The 19,481-nt window shown below is 45.2% G+C and overlaps 1 protein-coding gene across 1 annotated transcript in view; it reads left to right on the forward strand.

The window, feature by feature from the left end:
* Positions 1-19,011, forward strand: part of LOC126195714 (uncharacterized) — a 586,112-nt gene extending 567,101 nt beyond the window's left edge. Inside the window, exons 6-7 of the mRNA XM_049934342.1 lie at positions 18,583-18,702; positions 18,799-19,011. Coding sequence (XP_049790299.1) covers positions 18,583-18,702; positions 18,799-19,011 — 333 coding nt within the window. The remainder of the gene's footprint in view (positions 1-18,582; positions 18,703-18,798) is intronic.
* The last annotated feature ends 470 nt before the right edge of the window (positions 19,012-19,481 follow it).

The following is a 19,481-nucleotide window of genomic DNA, read 5'->3' on the forward strand; positions in this document are numbered from 1 at the left end:
CGTACTATCGAGAAATAGGGGAGAGAGTGACACGGGCGTGATATATGGTTTAGGGTGGACATCATTACAACAAAGATGTTTCTCGCTGCTGTTGGATCGTCTCACCAAATTTCAATCACCAACATTCTTCTCCGAATGCGAAAAGATTTTGTTGACACCGACCTACATAGGGAGGAACGATCATCACAATAAAACAAGGGAAATCAAAGCTCGCACGAAAAGATACAGATGTTTGTTTTTTCCGCGCGCTTTTCGAGTGTGGAGTAATAGAGAATTAATGTGAAGGTGGTCCGATGAACCCTCTCCCAGGCACTTAAGTGTAATTTGCCGAGTAGCCATGTAGATGTAGATGCATGTCACTACGTCTGCCTCACAGTGTATTTGTAACCCGCTTACATAGAACATCCTATAAGGGGTTGTATTCGGGAGAACTGGGTTCAAATTCCCAATTGACATCTCTGGTTTCCAATGTTTCCCTAAATCGCTTAAAGATAACTCTGGAACACTATCTTTGAAAGGACACGATCAGTTTCTTTCCCCATCCTCCGCCAATCCAAATTTGCGCTCTATTTCCAACATATTTTTGTTGGTATTTTCTCTTGAAATTTTGACTGTAGATGTAGCAATTTCTTTCAATAAAACTTTTATTTAGTTTAGTGAATGTGGTTGAACGTAATTGGTGCAGAGATACTTGGCGGAGTATACTAATATAGAATTTTGTTGTATTGTGTGGTTAGAGAGTTCTTTAATTTATACTTCCTACTCAGTAGCAGTGAATTTGTTTTATACGTGGATTAGGCGTAGTTCTTCTCTCTCTGTGGATGAGGTTGTGGTTTGTTTTTTGATCGTGAAATGGTTCAAATGGCTCTGAGCACTATGGGACTTAACTTCTGGGGTCATCAGTCCCCTGGAACTTGGAACTACTTAAACCTAACTAACCTAAGGACATCACACACATCCATGCCCGAGGCAGGATTCGAACCTGCGACCTTAGCGGTCGCGCGGTTCCAGACTGTAGCGCCTAGAGCCACTCGGCTACCTCGGCCGGCTTTGATCCTGAATGCACATCCTTTGTAGAAAAATGATCCGGAAGCTGGTGTGATTGTTTTTGCTGCTGGTTCTGTTATCTACTGGAAATATCTGACCAAAGTCCCAAACGTTCGACAGGATGTGAGTGCTTAAAGGTTTTGTCGCATTGGTCTTGCAGGCTTTCTTGTTGCTCACTTCAGTGAATTCTGCCCACCGTCAGTGGTGAGGGCAGAACTTTATGCTACGATCCCTTTCCGACCGTTGTGGGGTCAGGCACGTGCTCCACTTGATGCGGCCTTCCTGCTTACGAGAGTAAGTTCTTCCTGCCTTCATGCATACCCTCAGCTTCATTCGGTTTTTTCCATTTTTGTTTCCGTCGATTTTACCATTTTACGTAAGTCACACTACTCTGCTACAAATTCATTAGCTTCTTGTTCTCGTTCCTTCCCGCGTATGCCTTGCTGCACTCGAACAGTGCCCCATTGAAGGACACGGTAATATAGAAATACTTCAGTTACACAACTAAAAGCATAGATATCAAAATGGTGGAAATACTTGAATAAGGTTCAAATGGCTCTGAGCACTATGGGACTTAGCATCTGAGGTCATCAGTCCCCTAGAACTTAGAACTACTTAAACCTAACTAACCTAAGGACATCACACACATCCATGCCCGAGGCAGGATTCGGACCTGCGACCGTAGCGGTCGCGCGGTTCCAGACTGAAGCGCCTAGAACCGTTCGACCACACAGGCCGGCATACTTGAATAGACGAGTAATGCGATGTTAGTCTGCCGTTAACCTGACGTTCAGTGGCATACCACGGGTAGTTTGCAGTTCGTGTTTCGTTTCCAGAGGTATTACGATGCAGTGCGTCGCACGGTTTCATCAGCGGTATTGTATCGCTTGTCTGTTGTAAGACTCCGCTCAGCACTAATCTTAGATTCCGGTAGTTGGACGAAATGGAATAAGTGCTAACTTGAATCAACAACGCAACTGTTTGGGCAATGCTATCTCAGAGACGACGTCCATTTTGCAAATAACATACGAGTATATACCATGGGACGCGGTTTGCTATGCTGAAGTACGAACGAAAATGTATGTTCGAAGTCGCTAAGTGCTCTTCTTTTGGCGAGAGCAGCGTAGCTTTTCTCACCTGATGATGGCGGCCAGGTGGACCGCTGGAATATTGTGCTCAGATGACAGTTTGATCCGGCTGGAAACCCGACAGGAATTTAATATACTAATACACCGAGAAAGTCTACACAGTCATTGTTGACGTTCGTAACGAGATTCGAATTCCCGATGATCTTTTTAGGGCTGTGTATTAATTTTAATAATTGGTGTTTCTTCGATTTACCCCTGGCCGCGGTTGCCGGTATAGAGGAATCTTTAAAACTATCTCCCGAAAAGAACCGCACAAATCATTTTCATTTTACGTTTACACAAATGACCAATATATCATGGGAAATACAGACGTAACTTATATGCATGTGAGCTAGAGTTGCCATCTTAGTGTTCAAAATTCAAAATACCTAAGCACTCATAACTCTCACAGTATAATACAAGTTGAACTGTTTTATCCAAATTAACGGAGGTAGAAATTTCAGAGCCTTAGCCCGTTTGGGAGTCATTAAACAGGCAGCGTGTTAAGAGCTGGTTGTTCCAAGGGCAATCTGTGAAAGTGGGGGCTAATTTACCCAAGAGCAGAGACGCTGAGGAAACAATGACCCGTCTGATATATCGCTAGGGTTGTTTTTATGCCACCGCACGCTAAGAGCTCGTTTTCTTGCCATCCAAACGCAACACAGCCTGAGAGACGTCTAATTTATTTATGTCCGGGTTTATTGTCGAGTCGAAACAGTACGACGAAGAACTTAGCACCATCTCTTATAGCCAACTACTCGACTGCCGTAGATGCTATCTCGTGTAACGTGACCGTATTCGCCTTTGCTTTGTTAGGTGTCCTCGCACGTGGCAAGGACAATGGGCACGTGTTCTGCGCGACACCGCTTCTCAGCCTCGTGGCGTCTGCATTTGATGGACGTCACATCGTTTATCCAGAGACAGCTCGACTGCCTGCCGGTCAGCGAACTTGGGCACATGTCTGACACGTGCACGTATTATCATGTGTGTTTGCGACTTCTAGACACAGCAGCTGCCGTGTCCTATGCGAATGGGTGGTTTTTACGCAGATTACACTTCTCTGTCCCCAGTTCCCGGCTGCTGGTAATAGTGCTACTTACATAAACATGAGTAATGGAAACGTCTGTAGGAATGGGAGTAATTATCTTCACCTTCTTGTCCAGGTGCGGTTCGTCACGGAATGGATGTACACGGAACTCGGATTGTTTGTACCGTCCATTAGCACAGAGTTGCGCCAGAGGCTTTAAGAGACTAATCTCCATAACATTATCTTCATAGTAAGAGCTGACATTTTCAATTGATGGATACAAGCAATCTGATGTATTTATAAAACTTTTACAAATAAAATTGTTATAAAAAATTTTAATTGCCTTAGTCACAATAATACGTTGCAATTGAGTACTAGTTTCCCTTGCTGGACAACCGTCTTTAGATGCATAAAAATAACAATAAACAGGAAACTGCCTTTCAGTCAGCATGAATTTTACGATCCTGTAGAAAATACATACATTATTTCAGTGAAAACGTACCGCTTATGCTAGAAGTTGTGTCATTATGTATCTGTAGGCTACAAGCTACAGCCAATAACGCAAACCTCTAAAAGTGTATCTTAGGAAAATAAATGGCAAATATCCATCACATAATGTGCACAAATAACTATTTTTAACGCGAACAATATTTAAATAGTTGTTAGAGCGCAAAAATATTTTTAAAAGATATAAAAAATGGTTCAAATGGCTCTGAGCACTATGGGACTCAACTGCTGAGGTCATTAGTCCCCTAGAACTTAGAACTAGTTAAACCTAACTAACCTAAGGACTTCACAAACATCCATGCCCGAGGCAGGATTCGAACCTGCGACCGTAGTGGTCTTGCGGTTCCAGACTGCAGCGCCTTTAACCGCACGGCCACTTTGGCCGGCATTTAAAAGATATAAAAACATGCCATGTCCACCAATGAGCCAAACTTTGGTTATACCAACGAGGTTGCAAAGTGCAATTGTGAACCTATGGAGACAAGCGAAAAACTAGTTTTCATTGACAGTCAAACACTAAACTAACTTTAAAAAATATTATTTTTAAAAGCATTAAAACATGAAAATATAAGAACATACCATGCTTATTAAAAGTGTACCTGAATGCAGTGTTGAGATGTCCTTGATATGAAGTGTAACATGTCAGTGATAACAATGTAGAAGTTAAAAGTCTGACAAAGCACGTTTGGCATTGTTTGAAACCATCAGAACATTAACTGCAGCGCGTGCTTGTTGGTGACAACGAGGCTTGACCAGTAACAACTAACAGGTGGCGCGCAAGTACGCACAGTTACAATTTCAAGAAACAAATAGAATTATTAACAACAACATGATAATAAATATAATTTCTGAAATAAGAACTATAATGCACATGAAAAATACGACTAGCAATATAAATATCAAATTCTCAGTAACTGTGTCAGGAATACATAAAAAAAGCACAACTCAACTTTCAAGACATTATGTTCTCTAAACCCATCACAAATCCCGGAAATAATGAAGTGTTTTTATTTGAACCCATTTATTATTGACGAGGTTATGCATAAAACAGACGAAGAGATCGCAAGAGCAGTCTGTGATGATGGGCACATCAGCTAACACAACATTCGTATCTACCCAGAGATTGGTGATCATTGTATAAATTAAAAAATATAATAGTTATACAAAGATCTCGTGGTCGTGCGGTAGCGTTCTCGCTTCCCGCGCCCGGGTTCGATTCCCGGCGGGGTCAGGGATTTTCTCTGCCTCGTGATGGCTGGGTGTTGTGTGTTGTCCTTAGGTTAGTTCAGTTTAAGTAGTTCTAAGTTCTAGGGGACTGATGACCATAGATGTTAAGTCCCATAGTGCTCAGAGCCATTTGAACCATTTTATACAAAGAAAACGAATATTGACAGATAATACAGATAAAATATTTCAGTTATTACACACAAGACTTAAAACGTATTGAAAAGTAACTTGCCAACTTTATTTTCAGCTTTCCCTTCTTTAAATGTTTTCACGTGCATCAGGCTGTTCATCTTCTATTTGCGAAGTTTACGCACCGAAATATACATTCAGAAATTGATTGTATACTTAGCATAGGAGGTTTTTCTGCCATCACGGATCAGTATCATCCCATACTAAGGAAACTATCATTGAATTTGGATGCGGGAACTCTGTACTTGCCGGCCGGTGTGGCCGAGCGGTTCTAGGCGCGTCAGTCTGGAACCGCGCGACCGCTACAGTCGCAGGTTTGAATCCTGCCTCCGGCATGGATGTGTGTGATGTCCTTAGGTTAGTTAGGTTTAAGTAGCTCTAAGTTCTAGGGGACTGATGACCTCAGATGTTAAGTTCCATAGTGCTCAGAGCCATTTGAACCCTGTACTGCTATCCGAGGAAAAGTCCTAATGGGAGAGGTTTATCGTTCCTTCCTCCCCCAGTTACGAACTGTCAAGTGCATATCCTTGTCGTTTGGATTAATGCAAACAGTACTACAGCGAAGACTACTGATTGGGTTGATGAGGCCTTCCACGGCTTTTCATCTCAGAGTAGCACGATACGTAGATCTACATTTTTTATTTGTTGGGTGTATTCCAAGCTTTGTTTTCACCTATAGTTTTTTCCTTCCACAGCTCCCACCCGTTTCACTGGAATTGTTCCACACATGTCCTGTCATTCGTCCCTTCTTCTAGGCAGTGTTTGCTCCACATCCCTTTCCTTGTCGAGTCTGTGGAGGACTTCCTGATTTCTTATATTAAGGGTCTGCTTGTGTTGCAATGACGAAATAGGAAAGAGAGGGTGGAACCCGATGTTAGCACATAGACTGGGCCTCTCTAATAAACAGCACTAAGGGGACGCCGAGGTAACGACCTCAATTGGCCGACGCATCACCATCAACACATGCCATCAGTTCTCTCTTTCTCTCTCTCATTCACACACAGACACACACATACATACGCGCGCGCTCTCTCACATATACACACGACAATTTGCAAGACCCCATGGTCTTGTCTTAGGCACGGTACAAGTAGTGTGTGCTGCTCCTGCAGACACAACGGGCTGTATTGTTAACATTCCTTTTTTGCTGATATCTTATTGCTCTTCTCTTGTTGCGTGGCTTGCAGGAAATCCAGGTACCTCGTGGTTGTCACTTCCCAGAGGAGCTGCGAAGAAGTTTGTTACTTTAACCCTGAACATTGGCGCGAAGTTCCGGTGGTCAGGAACTCCACGCCACCAATTTCTTTCCCTTGTTGACCAAATATTGGCGCTGAAAATTTATTGTCCTACCTTGATTCTAATCGGCTTTATTCCGAGTCCAATACTGGTGCGCAAGCACGTCTTAATGAGTTTGGCTACGGAAGCTTTTTTCTGCAGTCGAGTAGATTAATCTTGCTACCAAAGAGAGCAAACAGCAAAGTATTGTTGGGCTCTTTTAAATATTAATTTCTTCTGCATGAAAAGTAACGTCATTGAGATTCTTCTTTCTCTGAGATTCTTCGTCTATTTATGACCTGCAGGCACTGCTGCCATTGAATGTAGTTGAAGCTCAAATTTTGAAAAATGCAGTCTTTCATCCAAAATATTCTTTTGCTTGAACATCTATCAAGATTCCTTCCGTAGATAACGTAATATTGGAGTATATTCCCTGCAGGCAAGGCTAGTTCTGGAACCAAAATTTTTACAAAACTTACACCCCAGATCACGTAAGAAACGATCTGGGATTAACACCCCAATAGTAGTTGCTGTGGTGTTGGACCAACGATAGCCTCTTTCCCTATGCAACTTCTGTGCGCCAAACAGCTGTGACCTAGTCGCAGTCATTGGTAGCCAGTTTCGGAGTGACTAACACGAAAAAAAAAAAAGAAAAAAAAAGAAAAACACCTCGGGAGTTGTAAAGGTTCACTCGTAATTACGATCCACAGCTTCTGACTTCTCTCATCGGCTCGGAACTGAATCCCTCCTAACGCATTTCGGCCAGAATTTCGTTTCTGCTTAGAGTTTCAAAGGAGACATGTTAAATTTAAGTTGCCTTACTTTGTTTATGAGTTATTCAGTAGCGGACTCTTTTTCGATAAAATTATTTCCATAAGCTCTTGTCGAAAGCTGTTCTGTTTGCTTTTTTCAGTAAGTTCGTCTATATTTTCTTATATAAATGACGGCTTATGGATATCTGAAAAAAAATACAGATAGGAAACAAGAAAACAAATTAACAAGAGGTTTATTAGCAGCGCTTTAAACTATCAAAAGGAATCATGGAATCTTAGAAAATGGGAAAGAAAGAAATTGGAGACAGGGAGCGAGTGCATAAGCAGAATAATAAGATAAACCTTCTGGAGAAGAGTAAATATAGAAGTGACGAAGAAGAACTCTGCTTCACATCACAGGAAGGAAACCACTCCGCTTCACACCATAGGGAGAAAACAGCCAAGTTATTTCGTCGTAACAGTTTCTTCAACGTAAATAGGCAAAATATTAAGTGCATGTCCACAACACCACTACAACGAATTGAGATGAGCAGCATGAGTTGTGGCAATTACGGTGAACTGAAAATATGGCAAGAGCGAATTCGGGTCGCTAACATGGTACTGCGTATAAAAAGTGATAGCAATAAATGCTACGTGATATTGTTCACAGAGATACGTGATGTGCGTTAAGAAAGTAGTGTGTAATATCGGATATGAGTGAAACTGTTTCTTCTCCCTAACTTGAGGGATAACGTTCAAATTTAGGATCCAGATTCAGTTCGTTGTTGGAATTCATCGGTGAGTTCGTAAGCCCCAGCACCCCCCCCCCCCCCCCAAAAAAAAAAAAAAGGCAGCACTGTGAATGAACTGGAGCACTGCCGTTTCGAACACAGTACTCCACTCCGGAGAACGGCAACTACCCTATACGACGAACCTGATCGCCTAAAATGTCTGGCCGTGATTCGCAAGTGATTAGTAACCATGAAATAACATAAAAGCGCTGACCGCCAACCCGCAGTATTTTCCGTGTTTAATAGCAATCAGTCGATATTCTGACGCATACAAAAGCCCGAAATGTTGGAGCCCTTACGTGAGACGACTCATTCTTCTCTCTTCGCTTATGGCGAGTGCGTCAGCACCATTGGTAGTGTCTCACTAAAGTGTTATTTGTTACTAACAAATGGACGTTCAGTTGTCGCTGAAACTGATTATTTGAAACACTGATTGAATTATTGCATAACGTATGCAGATTTTCTTATACGTTTTGTGATATAATTCCAGTTATAGGCTCACTTTTATGCATGATAGATTGGTTACATTTAAAAGACAGGTAATTGAAAGGCTTTGCAGACTCGAATGTCTTTGGTTCATCACTTTGTGATATAGTTCAGTTAAAGTAATTCCTCCACGAGTGACACGGCTGATTTCTTACTCCATGTTGTTCCAATTGGTATTTGCACTCTGCGCCTGATATCTCATTGCGGTTTGTAATTTCCCTTCTTTCCTACAGACTAAGTGTAGACGCAGAAGGAGAACGCATGGATCGATGTCAGAAAATCATCCTCTCTTCGAAAGCGCGATATACACTCCTGGAAATTGAAATAAGAACACCGTGAATTCATTGTCCCAGGAAGGGGAAACTTTATTGACACATTCCTGGGGTCAGATACATCACATGATCACACTGACAGAACCACAGGCACATAGACACAGGCAACAGAGCATGCACAATGTCGGCACTAGTACAGTGTATATCCACCTTTCGCAGCAATGCAGGCTGCTATTCTCCCATGGAGACGATCGTAGAGATGCTGGATGTAGTCCTGTGGAACGGCTTGCCATGCCATTTCCACCTGGCGCCTCAGTTGGACCAGCGTTCGTGCTGGACGTGCAGACCGCGTGAGACGACGCTTCATCCAGTCCCAAACATGCTCAATGGGGGACAGATCCGGAGATCTTGCTGGCCAGGGTAGTTGACTTACACCTTCTAGAGCACGTTGGGTGGCACGGGATACATGCGGACGTGCATTGTCCTGTTGGAACAGCAAGTTCCCTTGCCGGTCTAGGAATGGTAGAACGATGGGTTCGATGACGGTTTGGATGTACCGTGCACTATTCAGTGTCCCCTCGACGATCACCAGTGGTGTACGGCCAGTGTAGGAGATCGCTCCCCACACCATGATGCCGGGTGTTGGCCCTGTGTGCCTCGGTCGTATGCAGTCCTGATTGTGGCGCTCACCTGCACGGCGCCAAACACGCATACGACCATCATTGGCACCAAGGCAGAAGCGACTCTCATCGCTGAAGACGACACGTCTCCATTCGTCCCTCCATTCACGCCTGTCGCGACACCACTGGAGGCGGGCTGCACGATGTTGGGGCGTGAGCGGAAGACGGCCTAACGGTGTGCGGGACCGTAGCCCAGCTTCATGGAGACGGTTGCGAATGGTCCTCGCCGATACCCCAGGAGCAACAGTGTCCCTAATTTGCTGGGAAGTGGCGGTGCGGTCCCATACGGCACTGCGTAGGATCCTACGGTCTTGGCGTGCATCCGTGCGTCGCTGCGGTCCGGTCCCAGGTCGACGGGCACGTGCACCTTCCGCCGACCACTGGCGACAACATCGATGTACTGTGGAGACCTCACGCCCCACGTGTTGAGCAATTCGGCGGTACGTCCACCCGGCCTCCCGCATGCCCACTATACGCCCTCGCTCAAAGTCCGTCAACTGCACATACGGTTCACGTCCACGCTGTCGCGGCATGCTACCAGTGTTAAAGACTGCGATGGAGCTCCGTATGCCACGGCAAACTGGCTGACACTGACGGCGGCGGTGCATAAATGCTGCGCAGCTAGCGCCATTCGACGGCCAACACCACGGTTCCTGGTGTGTCCGCTGTGTCGTGCGTGTGATCATTGCTTGTACAGCCCTCTCGCAGTGTCCGGAGCAAGTATGGTGGGTCTGACACACCGGTGTCAATGTGTTCTTTTTTCCATTTCCAGGAGTGTATATACATTTTCCTTCTTCTCTGCAGCCTAAATGTAGCTAGCCATTCTGGTAGTTTTATTGGGATAGTTTTAGTGGTTTTCCTAAATCACTTAAGTCTAAGGACGAAGTGGTTCCGCCGAAAAAACAACGACCAATTTCTTACCTCACTCATGTTCAGTCCGAATCTGCACCAGATGATCACGTCGTTGTCGGAGATATTTGCTCGAGTTTTTCTTCCTACTTCCCAGATTAAATGTAGATTTGGACATTGACTGTCTGGGTCGGTGTCTGGGATTTGTAAATTTGTGGTAAGATCTTATGAGATCAAACTGCTGACGTCGTCCCCTAAGCTTTTACACTATTATTTTAACTTAAACTAACTTACGCTAAGGACAACACACACACCCATGCCCGAGGGAGGACTCGAACCTCAGACGGAGGGAGCCGCGCGGACCGTGACAAGGCGCCCTAGACAGTGCTGCTACCCCGCGCGGCAGTCTGGGAAAGAACTCTGTTAGGTAACAAGAATGTGGGCAGAGGTGTTTCTCCAGAAACAGCTGAATGGGCACGTAATTCCTCCCGCTCGCGAAGGCTCAAAAGGAGGAAGCTTTTTAAACGGACAGCGTAACCGTGGCGTGCAATCGCAAGGCCTTAAGCTGCAAGCAATTAGTACAGTGAGTGAGCTGATTTAATAAATAAAAAATAAAAAAGGACAGATAAGGAGACGTACATATCAAGTGAAAAATAATAAAACCGTATTGTTTTGCGACAAGAGGAAGAGGCCTGACTTGTGTGTGAGTGAGGGGGGGGGGATATTTGGCGATCGTCTATTGGCTCATTTCGTAATCGAGGACCATGGAATTGCGGTTGCACTCTTGGACGAGTAACTAGGCCTAAAAATTACTTAAGGCATGTTTTTGCCAATATACAAGATGTCCCAGGAGAAATGGACAGTATTCAGCGTGTGACGGGAACGATCAATCGAAGCAAAGAAGTCTAGTAAAAATGGGCTCTAAAATGCAAACCTTAAGAGCTATGAGCACTTTTTCTGTAGAAGAGATGTGTTTCACAGTAATGAGGATGACGAAATGCTCATAGCTTATAAGATACGTATTTCAGAGGCCATGTTTACTACACGTTTTCTTCTTGTTTTGGTCCATATTACCATCTCGCAGAATATAGAAAGCAAAGAGCTTGTAGTAGAAGAGATTTGTTTCACGGTAAGAAAGATGAAGAAGTGGTCATAGCACTTGAGATATGCAATTTAGAGCACGTTTTTGCTTCACATTTTTCCTTCAAATGATCGTTACCGTTATATCCCTGGATAATGACCGTTGCTCCTGGACCACCCTGTAGGTTTTTAGTTATGTTTAGTAGCATGTCTTACGATAATCGTAGCCAGAAGCTTGTGGTGGTATTACTTGCTCTTAACCAATAAATGTGCTGTTGTTCTCTATTAACAAATGTTTTACTTTGTCTCACACACAACAGTCATAACAGTCACAACGAGCGAGGTGGTGCAGTGGTTGTACACTGAACTCGCATTCAAGAGGACGACGGCTCAAACCCGCGTCCGGCCATCCAGATTTAGGTTTTCCGTGATTTCCCTAAATCGCTCCAGGCAAATGCTGTGATGGTTCCTTTCAGAGAGCTCGGCCGACTTCCTTCCCCACGCTTCTCTAATACGATGGGACCGATGACCTCGCTGTTTGGTCCCCTCCCCCAAATCAACCAACCATCATAATAACTCGTTGAAGGAAGTCCAGCTTCACTACTCGAAGTTGGACATGAAAGTCATCCGAATGTCATTCATCCATTTCCTAATAAAGCCTAGTGGCGACCCCTTTGTTCAACAGTTACTTTGTTTCTACACTGAAGAGCCAAAGAAACTGATACACCACCTAATATCGTGTAGGGCCCCCGCAAGCACGCAGAAGTGGTCCAACACGACGTGCCATGGGCTCAAGTAATGTCTGAACTTCTGCTGGAGGGAATACGCACCATGAATCTCGCAGGGCTGTCCATAAATCCGTGAGAGTACGAGAGGATGGAGATCTTTTCTGAACAGCACGTTGCAAGGCTTCCCAGGTATGCTCAATAATGTTCATGTCTGGAGAGTTTGGTGGGCAGCGGAAGAGTTTAAACTCAGAAGAGTGTTCCTGGAGCCACTCTGTAGTAATTCAATTCTGGACGTGTGGGGTGTCGCATTGTGCTGCTGGAATTACCCAAGTTCGTCGGAATCCACAATCGACATGAGTGGATGCAGATGATCAGACAGGATGCTTACGTACGTGTTACCTTTCAGAGCCGTATCTAGACGTATCAGGGGTCCCAACTGCACACTCTCCACACCGTTGCAGACCCTCCACCAGCTTGAACAGTCCCCTGCGGACATACAGGGTGCATGCATTCATGAGGTTGCCTGCATACCCGTACACGTCCATCTGCTCGATGTAGTCTGAAACGAGACTCGTCCGACCAGGCAACATGATTCCGGTCATCAACAGTCCAGTGTCCAGGCGAGGCGTAAAGCTTTGTGTCGTGCAGTCATCAAGGGTACACCAGTGGGCCTTCGGCTCCGAAAGCCCACATCGATGATGTTTCGTTGAACGGTTCGGATGCTGACACATGTTGATAGCTCAGCGCTGAAATCTGCAGCAATTTGCAGAAGGGTCGCACTTCTGTCACGTTGAACGATCCTCTTCAGTCGTCGTTGGTCCCGTTCTTGCAGGATCTTTCTCCGGCCGTAGCGATGTCGGAGATTTGGTATTTTACCGGATTCCTGATATTCACGGTACACTCGTGAAATGGTCGTACGGGAAAATCCGCACTTCAACGCTACCTCGGAGGTGCTGTGTCCCATCACGCGTGCTCCGATTGTTACACCACGTTCAACTCACTTAAATCTTGATAACCTGTCATTGTAGCAACAGTGACCGATCCAACATCTGCGCCAGACGCTTGTTGTCTTATATAGGCATTTTCCTTAGTTTGATGTTGTTTCTCTTTCTTTGGGGGTGTTTTGATTCCTCGTTTGTTCACTTCAGTAAAATACTGAAGAAACGAGGAATCGAAAACACCCTCAAAGAAAGAGAAACAACATCAAACTAAGGAAAAAGACAATATATGGGAACCTCTAAATGAAGAAGATGTAAAAGAAGTAATAAAAGCACTGTAGAACAAGAAAGCACCAACACCCGATAACATATATAATGAACATATAAAAGAGGCGAAAGAGGCCCTCCAACACGTATGGATCAAACTATTTAACAAATGCTTGGAACTTGGAAGAATTCCAACACAATGGAGACACTCGACAATAAAAGTTCTTTACAAAGGTAGAGGAGACCCAACGGACCCAAACAAGTACAGAGGCATGGCCCTGGAAAATACTCAGTTCAAGATGTTTTCTAAGATAATTACACAAAAAATCAAAGCCTCTGTGGACAGTCATCTCCCAGAACAATTGGGTTTCAGATCTGGAAGATCAACACTTACGGCAGTCAGGCTTCTTCTAAACAACATCGATGATGCGCTACAAAGGAAACAAATGTTCTACACAGTGTTCGTAGACTTTACGAAAGCCTTTGACCTACTGAAAAGAGATCTCATAGTCCGAAAACTGGAAAACACAATGGGAGAAGATAGAGTATGGGCAAGAATAATCAAGTCAATCCTCGAATACAACTTAATCACAATAACAGACAACCTCTCTTTTTCGAACCTCATTCTGCAATTGAACGGAGTCTTTCAGGGTGACCCAATGAGCCCTTTGCTGTACATTCTTGCCACCGAAGAAGTTCTCCGAATTGGAGAAAATGAAGAAGATGTATATGTATATGCATACGCTGACGACATAGCCGTAGGTTCAACAGATATACAGAAGGTGCAGAAAATCATTGAGAAAATAGACAAATGGTGCAGTGAACACAAACTACACATAAACATAACAAAGAAATGGTGATTTTCAGAAAAGGAGGCAAAACACCCAAGAATGCGGAAATCAACATCAGAGGACAAAAAATAGAAATCTCATCACACTTTAAATACCTAGGGGTGACATTGAAACCAACAGCCAAATGCTTCACAAAACATACAACAGAACCTGCAGCCCAAGAAATAATAGCAATACAGGACATCAAAAACATCCGCCTACTCAGTCTAGAAACAGCCATGAAATTATTCAACGCAAAAATCTTGCCAGTCCTGGTCTATGGGATGGAGGTTATATGGGACCACCTGACAGAAAAAATCTAGAAACACTAGAAGAGGTAAAATCGACTTATCTATAAAGAGCACCAGGTCTCTCAAAGACAGCAAGATCTAGACTAGTGTACCTGCTAGCGAGAGAGACACTCCTAATTGAAGACATCAAACTTCGATATATGATACACCAGCGCTTCCAGAAAGCAACTGAAGATCATGGAGGACAAACGAGAAAAAATATAGCCAGAGTCCTATGGCACCGAAGGAATGACGAACCGCTCATGGGCAGCACCAAACTTCCAACTGCGACATGTCGTAAGTAGACTTTCTATTCACGGCTTTCATCATGTAATCTGCAAAAACAAAACTTATCACGACCCAATCACAACATGTATATGTGAACTGTGTAACGAAGCCTGTGAACGATATCACATATAACTGTGCAGTAAAAGAGTGAAATCGATACATGAATATGCAAAAATGTAAAATGTAAATGTAAAATGTTAAGCAAAGTAACTGTATATGGCTATTTGGCTGCAATTTTATTAAATAAATTATATAGGCGTTGCCGCCTGCAGTGCCGCATTCGGCCTGTTTAAATGTCTGTGTATTTGAATACGCATGCCTATACCAGTTTCTTTGGCGCTTCAGTGTAGTAACTCGTTGAAGGAAGTCCAGCTTCACTGTTCGAAGTTCTTTTCGTGATAAAGCCTAGTGGCGACCCTTTTGTTCGACAGTTAATTTGTTTATGGAATATTCCAGCATCACCAGCTGTCTTGTATCAGATCTGACCGGCAAGCTGTGGAGCATTGTGCGACGGAAATAAAGGAGCTCGGATAGCGAGGAGATACCTATTCCAGCCACGTAAGCTGGGTTTACACTAGCAAGTCGCTTGCGTAAGTTATTGCGAGCCGCTTGCAGCTGTGTTTACACAGTAGCGCAAGAATGAAGCAAGATTTTTCCGCAAGTTCTTTGGCAAGAAACTTGCGTCAACAACTTGCTGATACTGTTTACATATGCTTTCAGTACCACTACGAGTGTCAGCCGAAGTATAAAATGACAAGTAGGCGGGTGAGATACGGTGCAGCTCTTGTAATTGCAATGAAAAACGTGTAAAAGAAAAAGAGAAGTATTTGAGTCAGAGAGTGGATAATGAGAAGATCGCAAAATGGTGCCTATAATAACCTTTTGCAAGAACTTAGTATCGAGAGCATGGATATTTTTGAAAACTTTTGCAGAATGTTCTCAAATGATCTGGAGTGTTTGTTGACGTTAATAGTGCCCGTCATATCAAAATGAGACACAGACTTCCGTACTGCTATTTCATCAAAGGAACGTTTGCTAGGCACTCTACGATTTATACAGGGTGTTTCAAAAATGACCGATATATTTGAAACGACAATAAAAACTAAACGAGCAGCGATAGAAATGCACCGTTTGTTGCAATATGCTTGGGACAACAGTACATTTTCAGGCGGACAAACTTTCGAAATTACAGTAGTTACAATTTTCAACAACAGATGGCGCTGCAAGTGATGTGAAAGATATAGAAGACAACGCAGTCTGTGGGTGCGCCATTCTGTACGTCGTCTTTCTGCTGTAAGCGTGTGCTGTTCACAACGTGCAAGTGTGCTGTAGACAACATGGTTTATTCCTTAGAACAGGGGATTTTTCTGGTGTTGGAACAAGACGAAGTTTTCATCGGAGGTTTAATGTAACCAAAGGACCGAAAAGCGATACAATAAAGGATCTGTTTGAAAAATTTCAACGGACTCGGAACGTGACGGATGAACGTGCTGGAAAGGTAGGGCGACCGCGTACGGCAACCACAGAGGGCAACGCGCAGCTAGTGCAGCAGGTGATCCAACAGCGGCCTCGGGTTTCCGTTCGCCGTGTTGCAGCTGCGGTCCAAATGACGCCAACGTCCACGTATCGTCTCATGCGCCAGAGTTTACACCTCTATCCATACAAAATTCAAACGCGGCAACCCCTCAGCGCCGCTACCATTGCTGCACGAGAGACACTCGCTAACGATATAGTGCACAGGATTGATGATGGCGATATGCATGTGGGCAGCATTTGGTTTACTGACGAAGCTTATTTTTACTTGGACGGCTTCGTCAATAAACAGAACTGGCGCATACGGGGAACCGAAAAGCCCCATGTTGCAGTCCCATCGTCCCTGCATCCTCAAAAAGTACTGGTCTGGGCCGCCATTTCTTCCAAAGGAATCATTGGCCCATTTTTCAGATCCGAAACGATTACTGCATCACGCTATCTGGACATTCTTCGTGAATTTGTGGCGGTACAAACTGCCTTAGACGACACTGCGAACACCTCGTGGTTTATGCAAGATGGTGCCCGGCCACATCGCACGGCCGACGTCTTTAATTTCCTGAATGAATATTTCGATGATCGTGTGATTGCTTTGGGCTATCCGAAACATACAGGAGGCGGCGTGGATTGGCCTCCCTATTCGCCAGACATGAACCCCTGTGACTTCTTTCTGTGGGGACACTTGAAAGACCAGGTGTACCGCCAGAATCCAGAAACAATTGAAGAGCTGAAGCAGTACATCTCATCTGCATGTGAAGCCATTCCGCCAGACACGTTGTCAAAGGTTTCGGGTAATTTCATTCAGAGACTACGCCATATTATTGCTACGCATGGTAGATATGTGGAAAATATCGTACTATAGAGTTTCCCAGACCGCAGCGCCATCTGTTGTTGAAAATTGTAACTACTGTAATTTCGAAAGTTTGTCTGTCTGAAAATGTAATGTTGTCCCAAGCATATTGCAACAAACGGTGTATTTCTATCGCTGGTCGTTTAGTTTTTATTGCCGTTTCAAATATACCGGTCATTTTTGAAACACCCTGTAGCTACAGGTGAACTACGAATAAAATAGGCCTTTTCATTTATTTATGTGAAACATAAAAGCTGCAAGTTACTTGCAGATACTTCTTGCGTGGTGTTCACACTGGAAGCGGAAAACGTGCAGCAAGTCACTTCCGCAATAAATTGCTACGGTCGCAAGTCGACTTGGCGATATGTTTAGACGCGCAGCTCGCGCGGCAAGTTCCCCGCGCAGGGATCGAATGAAGGGTAGAACCACGGGCCGTAACACATCTGAAATGAAAACGTCACCTGTTCAAAGTGCCGTCAATACGAACAAGAAGTGACGGGGACGTGTAACCATTGGCACCCCATACCATCACGCCGGGTGATACGCCAGTATGGCGATGTCGAATACACGCTTCCAATGTGCGTTCACCGCGATGTCGCCATACACGGATGCGTCCATCACGATGCTGTAAGCATAACCTGTATTCATCCGAAGAAATGACGTTTTGCCATTCGTGCACCCAGGTTCGTCGTTGAGTACACCATCGCAGGCGCTCCTGTCTGTGATGCAGCGTCAAGGGTAACCGCAGCCATGGTCTCCGAGCTGATTGTCCATGCTGCTGCAAACGTCATCGAACTGTTCTTGCAGATGGTTGTTGTCTTGCAAACGTCCCCATCTGGATGACTCAGGGATCGAGACGTGGCTGCACTATCCGTTACAGCCTTGCGGTTAAGATGCTTGTCATCTCGACTGCTAGTGATACGAGGCCGTTGGGATCCAGCACGGCGTTCCGTATTACCCTCCTGAACCCACCGATTCCACATTCTGCTAACAGTCATTGGATCTCGACCAACGCGAGCAGCAATGTCGTGATACTATAAACCGCAATCGCGATAGGCTACAATGCGACCTTTATCGAAGTCGGAATCGTGATGGTACGCATTTCTCTTCCTTACACGAGGCACCACAACAACGTTTCACCAGGCAACGCCGGTCAACTGATGTTTGTGTATGAGAAATCGGTTGGAAACTTTCCTCATGTCAGCACGTCGTAGGTGTCGCCACCGGCTCCAACCTTGTGTGAATGCTCTGAAAAGCTAATCATTTGCACATGACAGCATCTTCTTCCTGTCGGTTAAATTTCGCGTCTGTAGCACGTCATCTTCGTGGTGTAGCAATTTTAATGGGCAGTAGTGTAATAAAGCCTAATGGCGACTCTTTTGTTCGACAGTTAATTTGTTTATGCAGTATTGCAGCATCACCAGTTGTAACAGATCTGGCTGGCAAGCTGTGGAGCATTGTGCGAGGGAAATAAAGGAGCTCGGATAGTGGAGGAGATACCTGTTCCAGCCACCTATGCAAGGCGAGTAACGGCGCAACTCTTTGTGTGCAGGTGCGACAGAACTACATCCGGCGGCGACTGCTGACGACGTACAAGGCGCTGGAGCGGCTGTCGCAGAGCGAGTTCAACCTGGACCGGCTGGAGGTGACGCCGGCGACGGCGGCGGCGGCGCAGGCCCAGGCCCAGGCGTCGGCGGAGGGCGGCGCGGCGCAGGAGCTGCAGCTGGGCCAGCAGGCGGCGGGGGCGGGCGCGGGGGCGGCGCCGCAGCAGGCGGCGCAGCAGCACCTCACCGTGCCGGGCGCCAGCACCAGCGCCGCCGTGCTGCGCGTCGTCAAGCAGCGTGCCACCACCAACCTGCCGCTCACCATCCGCGACGTGGAGCGCGAGCGCGGCAAGCCGCTCTCCAAGTACGAGCGCAACATGATGATCTTCAACTGGCTGCACACGCTCGACGACTCCGCCTTCGAGGGCCTCCAGTAGGAGCCGCAGTGCGCGACATCTCTCCGCTCCGAAGTAACCACGGACACGCGCGACATCCTTCGAGTGGACGTACCTCGTTACAGCGCTCTCGCCGTCGTGAACTATTCCGAAGGAAATTATTGAGCATTCGGAGGAATCCGGCGGTAAAGCGACTGGGAAGGTTCTGCTGTACACTCTGGACTCCCAGCAACATCATCTCGCACACAACTCATCTGAGTCCAGCTTCTGTTTCTCCAGACTCAGTCCTTGACCCCTAGGATTCCTCAGAAATCAGGTACACTATGATCAAAGAAAGATCTCCAATTTGACGAACGGCGATGTAAAGAAATGGTGCTTCAGCCAACAACTAGACACTACTTTGGTTCAAACAGAGTCCCATAGTAACGTGACAAGAGCTGTATTGGGTTGTTGTCTTTAGTGGTAAAAGAAGAGAGAATTTTCGTTGCATTCAGAAAAGGAGAAGGAGAGGC

The sequence above is a fragment of the Schistocerca nitens genome, chromosome 7 (genome assembly GCF_023898315.1).
Source record: "Schistocerca nitens isolate TAMUIC-IGC-003100 chromosome 7, iqSchNite1.1, whole genome shotgun sequence".
Classification (NCBI taxonomy): Eukaryota; Metazoa; Arthropoda; class Insecta; order Orthoptera; family Acrididae; genus Schistocerca; species Schistocerca nitens.